Genomic DNA, 14,045 nt, shown 5'->3' on the forward strand with positions numbered 1-14,045 from the left:
GTTTATTTTTGTCTCATTTGGCACAGAGGTAATCTATCACCTGTCCTATCATGGGGGGAGAGCACTCCATCTGTTTCTGGGATCTCAGACCAGGCCCTGAGAGTTGGGATCTAGCATGATGCACAACACAGCTCACTAGATCCCTCCCAAACTCATGAATCACACAGGCTTATTTATGCACTTGTTGGAACGCACAGACCGAGGGGGCACGCCCTATTGTAACACACCAAAGTTGAGGTAAAAAAAACATACAGTATCCCCTTAAAATCCCGACTTACATTTTTTCTGCTTTAAGTTCATAAACGTTTTTAGCAAACAGATGTCTGTCAAAGGCTTCAAAGTTATGAATACTACAGTATTTTTTACAAGGCAAGCAACAACCCCTGGCTGAGGAGTAGAACAGCCTGGAGTAGAACATCCTCTTATCTCTGCTTTTAACTGGCTAATAACAACCCCTCCACAACTCAGGTTTATCATTGACAGTGTTGGCTGGGCTGCGGGGGTGGTGTTTGCCAGACGGAATAGAATGAAACCTCAAGGCACTGATCTAAGCTCAGTTGTGCGTTTATTTCCCCTAACAGCTAATACAAGGATAGAGGGGGGGTTGATCTGATCCTAGACCTGTACTTTTGGGCAACTAACCCAGAGGGTGACATGAGTGGACCACTGAGTGGAGGTCAAAAGTTCACAGACATGTTTTCACAGCAGCCAACACTGATGACTGACTGTTGGTGCATCATGGGGCCTCATTAGTGGAGCCTTGCTCTGCCTTTCTGCTATATACATTCCAAACACACACAGACACACAACAAACTCAACCACATATAGACAGGCACACGCACACACACACATACACACACACACACACACATGTGAATAGACTACAAAAGGCGAGATAGGGAGAGAGGGATAAAGATGTGATGCAGTAATGCAGATCTCCCAATAAGAAGATGTGCCCGGTGATGTTGGAGCAAACCACTGTTGGGGTTCAGTTGTGTTCAGTAATTGGACTTTCTGCTCATGGCCAAACTCTCAGCTCTAAAAGCATTCTCCTCTTCCTCTCCACAGCTTTCCCGTCCTAAGGGGCAAATCTCTCTGAAACTACCTCAAATCACATTCTCAAAAACCCGGGAGGTTACTGATTTTGACCTGAGTGGTGAGCAGGAGGCAATGTTCAACCATTTTCAGGGATCGAGAGAGAGAGAGAGAGAGAGAGAGAGAGAGAATAAGAGAGTTGGAGATCACCTCTTTAGACAGAGACTAGACTGAGAGACAGGGGAATTCGTAAGGGAGCCACACAGCCAGAGATGGAGGAGCCATCACACCATCACAGGTGGTTCCTTTGTTTTCTGTGAGGAGAGAAGCGGGAGTCTGGGGAAAAGCGGTGGAGCGGTCCAGCACGCGCCAGCAGACCACAGTGCTCAGCTTTCCACATTGATTTCAGCTCAACAACAAATTGGGCCATTTTTCATCTGTCCCGCAGTGGCTTCACTTGGCTTTTATTTATTCTTTCATTCCGCAGTGTGGCCATCACATGCATCAGGTCTGGGAAACAATTGCAAGGCTGGAAAGATGGATACATACATATACACATGCGCACGGACGCACACAAGCACGCAAGCACACACACTCCACTTGTGTTGTGCCATCACAAGCTCACATTTATAGTGAGGCTTAATTGGGTATTGACCGGATCGAATCGAATCTGGTTACTGAGTTTAAGCCAGTAAAACTATGCTCCCTGCTGCTACCTCTATGTAAAAACGACATTTAACAAACACACCACTTCAAACTTTGATCAAAACCCAGCAATAACAACAAAAGGAGACACAACTTTCTTTCTTTACACTTTCAAACAAAAAGCAATTATGTTTCCAACATGGCCCCATAGACTCCAACATGGCCCCATATCATTAATTGTTAACCTGCACAAGAGATATCAACTCTTTCTGTGGAATGCGCCTTTTGAAATGAGGAACTAAAATGTAGAAAAGAAAACACAGTACAGTCAACTTAATTATTTTTTAACAAACTGGTGAAAACTAGACACATGGGTATCATACTGATTATTTGATGGAAGCAGTTAGTTTTCTTACCTATCCCTTCGCCAACATCAGTTCCATCTCAACACACAAGATGACAACTGTAAGCTGTTGTGCCCTAGGCAGATCCTTGTTCAAACTACTACTCATCCCTAAGACAGAGCACAGTTCAGAGCACACTTTAGAGTCTCAAACTCAACCCCTGGAGGGCTGCAGGAAGAAAACTGTTGATAGACAGTCTTTTGTCTCTAATAGTCTTACGTCTCTAATTGTGTCTTAGATGTGGGGGAGAAAAGGTGTGTGGACTCTCTAGCCAATCAGGGACACTTAATGGTGGATTAAGTGAAAGGGAGAGAGGAACCCCTGCAGACACTGGACTGGGGGGGTTTGATACCCTAGATAGACTGAACCCATCATGCAGAAAACAACTGTAAAATCAAATTCACATTAATTCAGACTCCTATTAAGTTGTCTAGTGAGACAGGAGGGGGGGGGGGTGGGGGGGTAGAGAGAGATGGCGGAGACAGATGGGGGGCAAACAGCAGAGCCGCCTCCACGCTAGGAGAATCAACTCGTTCCAGAGTGATAGGACGAGTGTCAAGGACCCTGCCTGTCATTCTGTCCAGGAAGCTAGATTGATACAAATGGCATGTAGACATGGTTAGTGGGACAGTGAGGTGTGACTATGAGAGACAAAGGAACGTCACACAGACATTCTGATAGTATTCTGTATTCTGAAGGACGTTTTTGAAACTCCCCTAGGTAGTGTGTTTTAAACCTGTGTGTGTGTGTGTGTGTGTGTGTGTGTGTGTGTGTGTGTGTGTGTGTGCGTGCGTGCATGTGTGCGTACACTGTATGTGTGCATATGAGCGTTTGTGTGTTTGTGTCCAGAAAGGGCAAGTCAATTAGAAGTTCCCAGGATGCAGTGGGACTGGCAGAGCAGAGGTATAGGTTGAGATGTCATATGGGTGATGGCTGTGGTTTTTCTAAGAGTTCCCTTAGGGAGAGGAGAAGGACATGATGAACAAAAACATCCCCTCTGTGTTAGTCTTCAATGTGTGAGTGCTGTCTTTCCCCACAGTTACACTATACAGGCCTGTAACTTCAGACAAGCAGGGAAATCCCAGTGTGGTTTCAAAGTGTCCCCAACACAGGGCAAATGTCTACTCTGTTACAGTCCTTTGAAATGTTACAGAAAGGGAGTGGAGGGAATAAAGAACACATTTGTAAACATCTCTCTCTCTTAACATCACTGCTCCTCTCTCTCTCTCTCTCTCTCTCTCTCTCTCTCTCTCTCTCTCTCTCTCTCTCTCTCTCTCTCTCTCTCTCTCTCTCTCTCTCTCTCTCTCTCTCTCTCTCTCTCTCTCTCTCTCTCTCTCTCTCTCTCTCTCTCTCACACACACAGAAGTAAAAGGGGTTTAATTTTTTATTCTGGACCTCCTCTCCCATTGCCATGGTGACCAGTTCATACCATTCCTCCAGGTTTGTGTGTGCATCCGCACACGTGTGTGTGGTTCTGGTCTGGTAACCCCATCTAGATCCAATCACTGTAGTCAGAGTCTATTTATACATCTTTATCCCTCTCTCCCTATCTCGCCTTTTGTAGTCTATTCACACTGGTATATGTCTGAAAAAGCCTGGGGGACAGATTAACACACACAAGAACACACAAACACACACACACACACACACACACAAAATGGATGTGAGACAGGTTGTGGGGCTACAGACAGGTGCTCCTATGAGAGATGATGGTGAGCTGGGTTTTGCCATCCATTCTCAGGACCAACCCAGGTCCATCAAAGCTATTCCAATAGCTTGAGACTGAGAAAGGGGTCCCAATATCAACCCCATTAAAATTCCTCTGACACCCACGCTAGTCTGCCTCCAGGGTTACATGGGAACTGTAATGAGTACCCTATAACATAGCCATGTGGACCCATGCTGTGTGTGTGCGTGTGTGTGTTTGTGTGTATGTGTGTGTGTACCCAATTATCCCTTGTATTGGTGTGTGTCGTGTGTAGACGAATCATTTCAAGTCCTTGAGTTGCCACACACAAAGTCACAGCCACACACAAACACAAACACACACACACACACACACACACACACACACACACACACACACACACAGTACAGAGAGCAGAGAAGAGAAGTGGCAGTGAAATAATAAGCACTCATCTCCCCTGTGGCAGATGCACGGCTGAGACTAATGAGGTGCATGTGGAGTCTACCCCCAGACGCACGCACGCACGCACGCACGCACGCACGGACACACACACACACACACACACACACACACAGACACAGACACAGACACAGACACAGACACAGACACAGACACAGACACAGACACACACACAGACACATAGACACATAGACACATAGACACATAGACACACACACAGCTTTGGGATTTCCCCTGAGATTTGTGCTCACCCAGACGCACTGTGAGGATTGGTGCATTTGTACACAATTATACTGCATAGGCTAGGAATAGCACTGTAGCTACCATGATGGGGCAGGTGAGGAGTTGACTCCATCGCCCAAAATAGTTTTTTTATTCTATCAGATTTGTTTTGGTCCAGCAGCCAACAATTTATTGTATCAATGTACCTTACCTGGGTGCTGTACATTGAGAGTCCAGTTTGTTCAGTTATCATGTCAACTATCTCAGATGACAGTTTCAAAAGCTAGTTTTTCATCTGGCTTCTGAGCCATGTTTAAGTGTATGAAATTGCTATGGCTTACAAAAGGGTTAGAAAAAAGCTCAACAAAACATAAAAGTCAAAAACTACAGTGCTGTGTGATGTCTCCTCCTCCCAGCTGTCATGCAGCTGGTCTAGTTGTCTGCTCCAGGATTTAGGAGGAGACACCCCTGTCTGAGAGGCAGGCAGACACTCTGTCTCTGTTGGAGAGTAGGAGGCTGGACCAGACAGTAGATAACAGCAGAGATTCCTGCAGGCTCGGGCTGTGGATGTGTGGACAGCAGCCTTTTAGCCCCAGCTCTTTGAGGAGGTCTAGCGTGGGGTAGAGGCAGTTTTGAGACAGGGTCTTCTCTGGATAATCGCCGCCTCTGTCAAAATGCTCAGTGGAGTCATATGTGCGTGTGTGTGTGTGTGTGCATGTGCGTGCATGTATGATGTTGTGCACTGAAGTTCTGATAGTAGGGAATGGAATGAAGGGAATAGGTGAGAGGACAATAGTATATGGATGAGAGAAAGAATACAACAAGCAAAGTGATGATGCTGTACTGTATGTGGCTGCTATAAAAGTGACCTGTCTGTGCAGGTGATCAGATCAGCTCCATCCAGGCAATAGTGTGCAAGGCGTTATTGAATGTGTCACTGTCACCTAGATAACTCCAAACTACAGTATTTCTCCTCCTGTGCACCTGAGTTATACACTTTTCACGTGTATGCTCGTTTGTAGCAACCTCATGATAGGTATACAGTAGGGTGGGCAAATTCTAGTCATGTCTGGGCTAGGTATGTAATAGCCTGTCAATGTTACATTGAGCTGGGTGAAAGGTATATGAATGCAGTCATCCAATATGTTGTACTGATTAAAAGAAAATCGTCCTCCCTAATCTTTGAATGACTCCAGCCACCACTGGCTAACGCATTTCAGCTTTCATCAGAGCATCAAGACTCAAAGCACCCCTGTGTCTCCCTAGCCTCATCCTCTCCTTCGCACCACCCCGTCATCCAACAGTGACAGCTGTTCATGCACACCCTGACACTCCTCTCGGATTCTGGGGAATCTGTGCTACGTGCCCCGAATAGTACACAGATACCATCGCAATGGAGCCTCTCCTCCTCCTCCTCTCTCCTACTCCTCCTCTCTTGCTCTGTGTCACATACAAAGATAAATAACGGGAGTCCTGTATTTATATAAACTGGACGCCAGTTTAACCTTAATGCACTTTGTCATTCTTCAGCGTAACACCAGCCAATAGGATTCCCCCTGAAACCGTTTAGGGGAGCTATCTTCAGACAAATTGACAAGGCTCTCAGGAATATGAAGTGTCACTGTGTGTCACTGTGTGGAGAAAATTGCCAATTTCTAGACTGAGTGGTGAAAGTAAACGATGCTCATGTCGGATGTAGTGTTTCTATATACATCAGCGCGGATGGAGGGATTGAAATATAACTTTCCATAGATGTAGGACAAGTAGAATGGGTCACAGGGTTCCAGCCCAATGTAAACACACGTGATTCAAATCATCAACTAGACCATGACCCAGCAGTTTGCAGACCCTGTGGGTTTCCAGTACTGGGCTGCAACTAAATCCTTTACACTGTGTGCATTCCCAGGACCAACACTGGACAACAACACTCTAGAGTACAGTGTTAAATTCTGATCATTTTTTTGTTTAAATGAATAATAATAATAAAATAAGAAGAAGAAGAAGAAGAAGAAGAAGAAGAAGAAGAAGAAGAAGAAGAAGAAGAAGAAGAAGAAGAAGAAGAAGAAGAAATAATACATATTTAAATAAAAAAATAAAAATAAAAAAAATAGTTAAATAAAAAATTAAACTCTGCATGACCTATTCTAGAAGTTGTACATCTGTGGCAACGGAGGTCTTATTCCCGACTTTCTGGGCTGCCAATGTAGGTATATCCTCGCAAATGTATCAATTTATATTCAGCTCCACTGCAGTGGAAGAAAATTCTAATAAAAAGATCAATTTTCCAGTTTTAGATCTTGGTTTCATCACTTCTCCTTCTCACCCTCACTTGCTCTATCTCCCCTTTCTCTCCACTCCTGGGCCATGGAATTGGTGAGAGATAAGTGAAAATTGAGACGAGGGAGAGAAAGATAGGGGGGGAGGGAGTGACATGGGAGAGAGGGCTTTGTGACTGCATAGATCACTTAATTATCCCCCAGGTTGGATACTGAGCTAGTCTGTGCTGTACTGACCTAGGGGGAGAGTGTGTGTGTGTGTGTGTGTGTGTGTGTGTGTGTGTGTGTGTGTGTGTGTGTGTGTGTGTGTGTGTGTGTGTGTGTGCGCGTATGGGGGGGGGAGGGGGGGGAAATCACTCTCAATCGAGCCACCACCACCACCACCATCACTACTGTCTGTCTGCCTGCTTCTCACTGGTCCTGCATGGATACACAGCAGGCTGAGGATCCCCCATCAAGTCCCTAATCACACCATCTCTCTGTCCCTCTACATAGTGTAGCATGAGCACACACTGCATACTGTAGAGATACTACATGAATATACAACTTTGCCGTGGTACAGTACACTGTGTTCAGTAGCACTGCATGAGATTACTGCAGCTAAAAGCAGTTGTATTGAGTGTATTACTTTGTTATATATCATTCCACCCCCACCACTCATCTCCCTTTCCTCCACCTTGCAGTGTAGGATTGCCCGTCCCCCTCCTGCCTATATCCATCCCCCTGCAACCGGATTAGTAACTGGGGGCTAGGAAGTTGTTGTCCTGCCCTCTCTTTCCTTCCTCTCACCTCAATCACACACACACACACACACACACACACACACACACACACACACACACACACACACACACACACACACACACGCACACGCGCGCGCACGCACACACGCACACACGCACACACACACACACACACCCTCTTCTCTATGCTTCCTCCCAGTCACGATCAATCTCTGGTGTCTCTGAGTCTCGTGGCAGTTAGCAAGGAAGAGGAGGAGGAGGAGGAGGAGGGAGAGGGAGAGGAACATATAAATAGCCTCTATTGTGGTGTTAATATTTATGGCAGTGTTAGCGCAGTATGGAAACCCATATAGATCAGGACCCAGCCACACGATACACAGGAAGGAAGGATGGCAGGAAGAGAAAGAGGAGGAGAGGGAGGGGGAGCATCCACTAGTGCATTCCCTGTAGATGGATGAGGATGGACGGTGATGAATGAGAGGGAATGAGAGGATGAACAGAAGGTGACAGGGAAAGGAACTGAGTTGAACTAAAATGGTGTTCTTTGTTAGCCCTCGATTTAGTATGTTAATAATATATGTCAGTTAAAATGGATACATTGGATTTATATGGCATGATGCTGCCCTCTGCTATCTACTGTATTACTACAGATTTCACATTCCTGTTTTTTATTCTCGCCTAACAATGAGAACTACAACAATATCTGGCCTTATGCCTCCCTATTGCAACACAAGCCCTCTATATCCCATTAGCAATTTCACAGGGCTTCTTTTAACGTCATTACCACTGTGTTTGGGGCTGTGGTTGCATGCCTGACAGTCGGCTAAATTGGATTCAAAGCAGCGGCCAAATATTGAATTTCTGTGACTAAACTTGTCCCGCTTTAATCTGAGTGGGCTGTTACGAAGCGATTAGCAGCTCTATTTTTAGACGATAGAGCTAAAATTAGACAAATAGGCCAATATGAATGCTCATTGTATCACACCTAACATACTATGTACAGCTACTGCCACAGCTTTTTATAGACACGCACCAAATGAAAAGAAATCAATTGGGTTAAATCTAATACATCATTTAAAAGCAAGCATTGTCAATTGTCTCTGAAATGCTCATACAGTATACAGTACTTGCCTCGCTCAGTCTAATCTCTCACTGTCAGCCACCAGATAGCACTGTGAGTCTATGGGCTGCTTCCCTCTGCTATTGATCTCCCAGTGAATTCAGGTCATGTCAATCCATTTCGACCTATGATGGGGGTGCATATGGCAGCGTTGATCACAAGTCCCCAGCACAATGCACGACACACAGTGCCCTGCTTCTGATACAAGGAAAATAGATTGATCCTACAGGTCAAACCATGGGAAAACCTAATGATGGGTAACGCTGTGTCATAATCTGAATGTATTGAATGTTGAATGCAGTCAGATCTATGCAGGGTTGTGACTGTAATAGCTTATGAGCATCCATATTTGTTTGTGCCACTCAATAAGTACTGAAGCTAGTTGACACCATTATACAATATGCATGCATCACTCCATATCCACATGGAATGGGGTGGTTAGTCCGCTCGGATCCTTAGGAATGAGATCATACAGTGAGAGTGAAAAGCCTTTGTAGTAGGGATGGCAGGTAGCCTCACGGTTAGAGTGGTCAGCCAGTAACCGGAAGGTCACTGGTTCAAGCCGACAGGAGGGCTTGAGCCATATGTGAGCCAGCAACTGGAGGGTTGCTGGCAACACATCCAAGGTGCCTTCTACTGCTGATGTGCCCTTGAGCAATGCACTTAACCCCCCAATTGCTCCAGGGGCGCTGCACTGTGTGTATGCATGTATTTGCTATGCAAAGAGATGAATTTCCGTTGAGCAAATAATGGACAAAAAAAGTGGTATTGTATAGTATGGAGCAGTCTGGATGAGTCTTTAGTGATAAATGATTAACATGTAGGTAGGTTGTAGGTTGTACTGTACAGTACTGTAGTAGTCAGTATAGCCATACAGTACAGTACATATAGAGGTTTAGAAGCACCATATCCTTACTGAAACGACAGCCCTGACACATTTATCAGTGAATTATCACAAATTGCCTAGACCCAGCCTAGCTTCTCATTGTTCCCTTTTCACTGTTTCTCACGCTCCAAAGGCTCCTTATCACCCTCAGAGCAGCTCCCAGATCAGGCACTGTGGAGGAGATGAAAGACTGGTTCTCTGTGGCAGAGCTATCACAGGGCTGTGGGACTGTGTGGGGATGGGAGCAAGCTGAGGGGAGAACAGACGGGGGATTGGTTTGGTCTCCCATGGTCGCCTGCCTTGGCTTAGCTGGCATAGCCTACAGCTGCGAATTATGCTCCCCTTCTTGAGCGGGGAGAGACTTGTGTTTGTGGGACTATTTTTTTATCATGGTTGTGTGTGTTCTCATTTTATAGTTTCCCTATGTATAGCTATTTATCTCCAGTGTTGCTCAGCTAACATCAACAGGGAGGTCAAAAAGGGGGAGAAAAATACACAAAGGAATCAAACTTTTCCTTGAGTTGACTTTCCAAGCAATGGCATTGAAACACTATCTCAGAGAATGTAGGCAAACATACTGTAGAGAACCCCCTTGGGGGTTAAGAGTAAAGTGCTTCATATAAGTATGTGTGAAAACCACTGAATTATTCAAGATTAATCACATATGAAGGGATCGGACTGACATATCATGGATATCATATCTCAAGAGTCAGCAGCTCTTGAAATGGGTAGATACTGTACAGTAGCAGGGGGAAAAGAACATTTGATCTGACAGGCCATGGAAACAGCCATTTTAAATCTCCGCTCAAAGACATGTTAATACAAGCTCTAACTGTGCCTATTGGATTGTACATGTATCTCCTTTAACAATGTATGCCTGAAATAGATTTTTACAGTATTTTAAGCAAACTGGGCTTCCCTCCAAACAAAATGCATAGCATAGCAGCCATAGATGATACATCTCAACATTACTACTGGAGTTTATTGCAGTGGAGACAAGAATGAATGTTAGCTACAGCATATCCCCTATAAGCACTGAGCAAATAGTGAAAGGATGTCAAACACTTTTCTCTCAGTTCATTTTGTCTATCTGCTTTTAAGGTCATTTTTCATTAGAGTACGGTTCCTATCATGGCTATTGAACAGATTCCACCATAATTTCCTTCATAATTGCCTGCGCAGTCCTTCTACCCTGAGATAACGATGGACAAAGGAGGCAAATTTATTTTAGAGCAAATTAACCAATTTAAAAAATAAATAAATAAATCTTTGTCTATTAAAGTTTTCTATCAAGAGTGGAGGAGTTCCACAGAAAGGAGCGGGTGAAACGGTGATCTGGCCAGGCATAATCAGACTGCTATTTGACTGTCCATCACAGGCATCCTATACAGTAAAGTAACAAAATGTTCTCTCTCTCTTTTTCTCAAAGCCAGTCCTGCCAATAGTCTGTTTTTCTCCCAGTCTCTCTGTGGGTCTTGGATCTTCGATATATCTTTAATGCATCGCTGATGCATTGGAGAGATGAGTTTATGTGTTGTGTCTAAGCCCCGACCTTCTCCTCGAATTGCCTCTAGGCTTATTGATTACATAGGGCCCTTCACACCTTTCCCTGTATAATTTCTTCATGGACCTTACAGGCCTGGTTGTTCAATGTTTCTGGGGTGATTAGGATAATTGATCTCAAGGAGAGACGGTGTGTTTTGGGTGACCTCTTGAAAGCCTTGTCATACACGCCAAATAGAAATATAGTAAAAGCATGCTTTACTCACAGTATACAGTACAAATACATATGATATACACCATATAATGAAGTACATAATGATACCAATGCACACACACACACACACACACACACACACACACACACACACACACACACACACACACACACACACACACACTTAGTGCTACATTCGAACTCCCAGTGATAGTGATCCCCTCCTGCTAGCCCTTGGGTATGTTTAAACACTAGTCTGATCCACAGTTCCTATTACTAGGCTTCCCACTGTCAGAACACAGCACTCACAGTTAGGACCCCCGAGACACCAATCTCGTCCTGCAGAAACACTCTCTCTCTCTCTCTCTCTCTCTCTCTCTCTCCCCCCCTCTCTCTCTCCCTCGCTCTCTCTCTCTCTGCCAGTCTCTCTCTCCTCATCCCTGAGGGAAATTAAGACAACTGCATTCCCAAGCAATTAAGCGCTAGTGGTGTCTCGCCCCCAACCATCGCAGACAAGTGAGAGGGACCCTGGAGGATGAGAGTGAGTCCCAGAAGGATTCAGAGATGGGAGTGAGGGAAGGAAGAGTGACTGTCTAATCTTCTCAATCTCTTATCGATTAGAGCCCCCCCGAGTACTGGTGAAACAGGCAGGTGATTGAACGAGCTGCAACAGTGGGTGGGAGCAAACCATTAAGGTCCAATCAAATTACACCTGATGTCACCTTCAACAGAGAGTGCCCTAACTTTGTCTTACACTTTCAAAATGTATCTGTCACCACAGCTACCTATTAATCCATGTCATCATTTTTTAAACTAGGAGAAACTAGCCATTAGGTAGCCTAACTAAAGCTGGACCATTTTGGGAAGAGGTGGGTGGAAGTAAGAATGCAGTTGAAGCAAGCTAAAGACTTCCTACCCTTTTCTTGTTGGTGGGGCAGATGTAGAAACTCGTGACGACGATGGTTGTCCCTGGCATAAGGTTGAGCTTGGTGTAGGTGGTACCATAGTCACTGGACCTGTGGAGAGAGAGAGGGAGAGAGAGAGAGAGAGAGGGAGAGAGAGAGACCAAGATCAGTACAGAGTGTCTGTGTAATGGGTCTACTTTGTTTTTACAATTACTTTGATAAAGTAAAAGCGAGAAACTGAGGAGCAAAGAACACAATTACAACACGACTGTAAATCACACAGAAAATACTAAACTACTTTTCTTGCCCTGTCCTCCAAAAGTATTACAGGTTCCCATACAGAAACAACGGAGGGCTGTGCCATAAAACCCTGTCCCGGTGAGTTGACAGAACTCTTTACCGTATTACAGTTGCGCACCGCAGCTGCCTACCCTGGTCTGATCACGGTGATGGATCGAAGGCAGCTGGTCAACCTGTCATTGTGAGCATTTTCCTCAGCCAGGGAAAATGACCACGGGCTAAAGGCACACACTGGCAAATCCCCAGATCTGGCAGGCTCATGAGCAGGTGAAGTGATGGCTGAGGTGTGAAGGACACTGAGATTGATAGCAGCTACTTGACAGTTTCTTCAGCCCAGCCACGTCAAACACCTAGCTCAGCTAGCAAGGCAACAGTCATTATTTGTGACACTTTTCGGTTGAACGGCCCAATTTTGCTAACCAAGGGTGAGAAACGACTGCAGTCTGAGGAATTGACATACTGGGGTCACAGCTTTTTGTGGTCACATTGAGAGCTTGAATATTGTACATGGAATCTAGCAGAAACACAAGGACACTCAAATATGTCATTAGAAACAGAGACCCACACATAACGGAAGGAAGACAAAGATGTACAGAGGAAGTGAAAAGTATCAGGTTGACATTCTGAAATTCATCGGAATGATGCCTACTGCCACTTTGGAGCTACAGTATAGTATATTACTGATACATTTTCTGATGAGGAAACATCATTTGGAACAGTATCATAATGTATTATTGACAGCACTCCAGGCTTCAGTGCTTATAGAGAGAGTCAGCCCAGGGACAGGTTGGTCTGGAGGTGCTGCTGTGCAGGGTGAGAGAGGTGAGTGGAGAGAGGAGAATGGTTCAGTGTTGGGGAGTGGAGAGAGGAGAATGGTTCAGTGTTGGGGAGTGGAGAGCTGCTGGTTGAGGAGGCAGCTAATAAAGGAGCCTGCTCTTAAAGCACGTCCACAGAGCTCTAGGCGAGTGGATTCACTCAATAGTATTACTCTAGCGCTCAGCGGGGCATTGATGGTGTGCACGCACGCACACAAACATACAAACACACACACAGACACACACACACACACGCACATAAAGTCACTGCAATTCCCTCTCCATTCAGTAAAGCTCTCGCTGAGCGCTCTGACAGAGCACCACAAAATGGAGTGGCCTAGCAGGGGTTATCTATTTCTCCAAGTCCCTGCGGTGAGAGAGCAGTGTTTTCATCTTCCTCGGTGCACTGTGTGTGGTGTTTAACCTGGATCACTCAGAGAGGGAGACAGATCCAGCGCTGATGGCTGTGTTAGGAGCCCAGAGCTCACTGCTTAATTCAAAGCTGTTAGCTATATGCACAGAGGACTGGAGGGAGAGTGGAAGAGCTGGGATCTATAGGCAATCACTCAGGATCACAAGTTCTGTACTGGAATAACCAACTTGTATCATGTTTACATATGTTTCATGCATTAGGAGAAATGGTATTGTCCTGTTAGAATTGAGCCCAGGATATTTCCTCTATGCATATAGCCCATATATAATGTGAGTGACATTCTCTCAAACACTGAGGTATCTAACAAACAGGTGGGTAATACACTTTCACATTCAAACACAGTTGTTTATTTAATTACCTCCATCCTACACAGTATAAGTCAATAATCTGTCCTCAGC

The 14,045-nt window shown here is 45.1% G+C and overlaps 1 protein-coding gene across 1 annotated transcript in view; it reads right to left on the reverse strand.

Moving 5' to 3' along the window:
- Nucleotides 1-14,045, reverse strand: part of sorcs2 (sortilin-related VPS10 domain containing receptor 2) — a gene marked incomplete at its 5' end in the record, with an annotated part of 163,059 nt that overhangs the window by 69,555 nt on the left and 79,459 nt on the right. Inside the window, one exon of the mRNA XM_083683063.1 lies at nucleotides 12,111-12,210. Within this exon, the coding sequence (XP_083539189.1) occupies nucleotides 12,111-12,210 (100 nt within the window). The remainder of the gene's footprint in view (nucleotides 1-12,110; nucleotides 12,211-14,045) is intronic.

Source organism: Argentina silus (assembly GCF_951799395.1).
Source record: "Argentina silus genome assembly, chromosome: 1".
Lineage (NCBI taxonomy): Eukaryota > Metazoa > Chordata > Actinopteri > Argentiniformes > Argentinidae > Argentina > Argentina silus.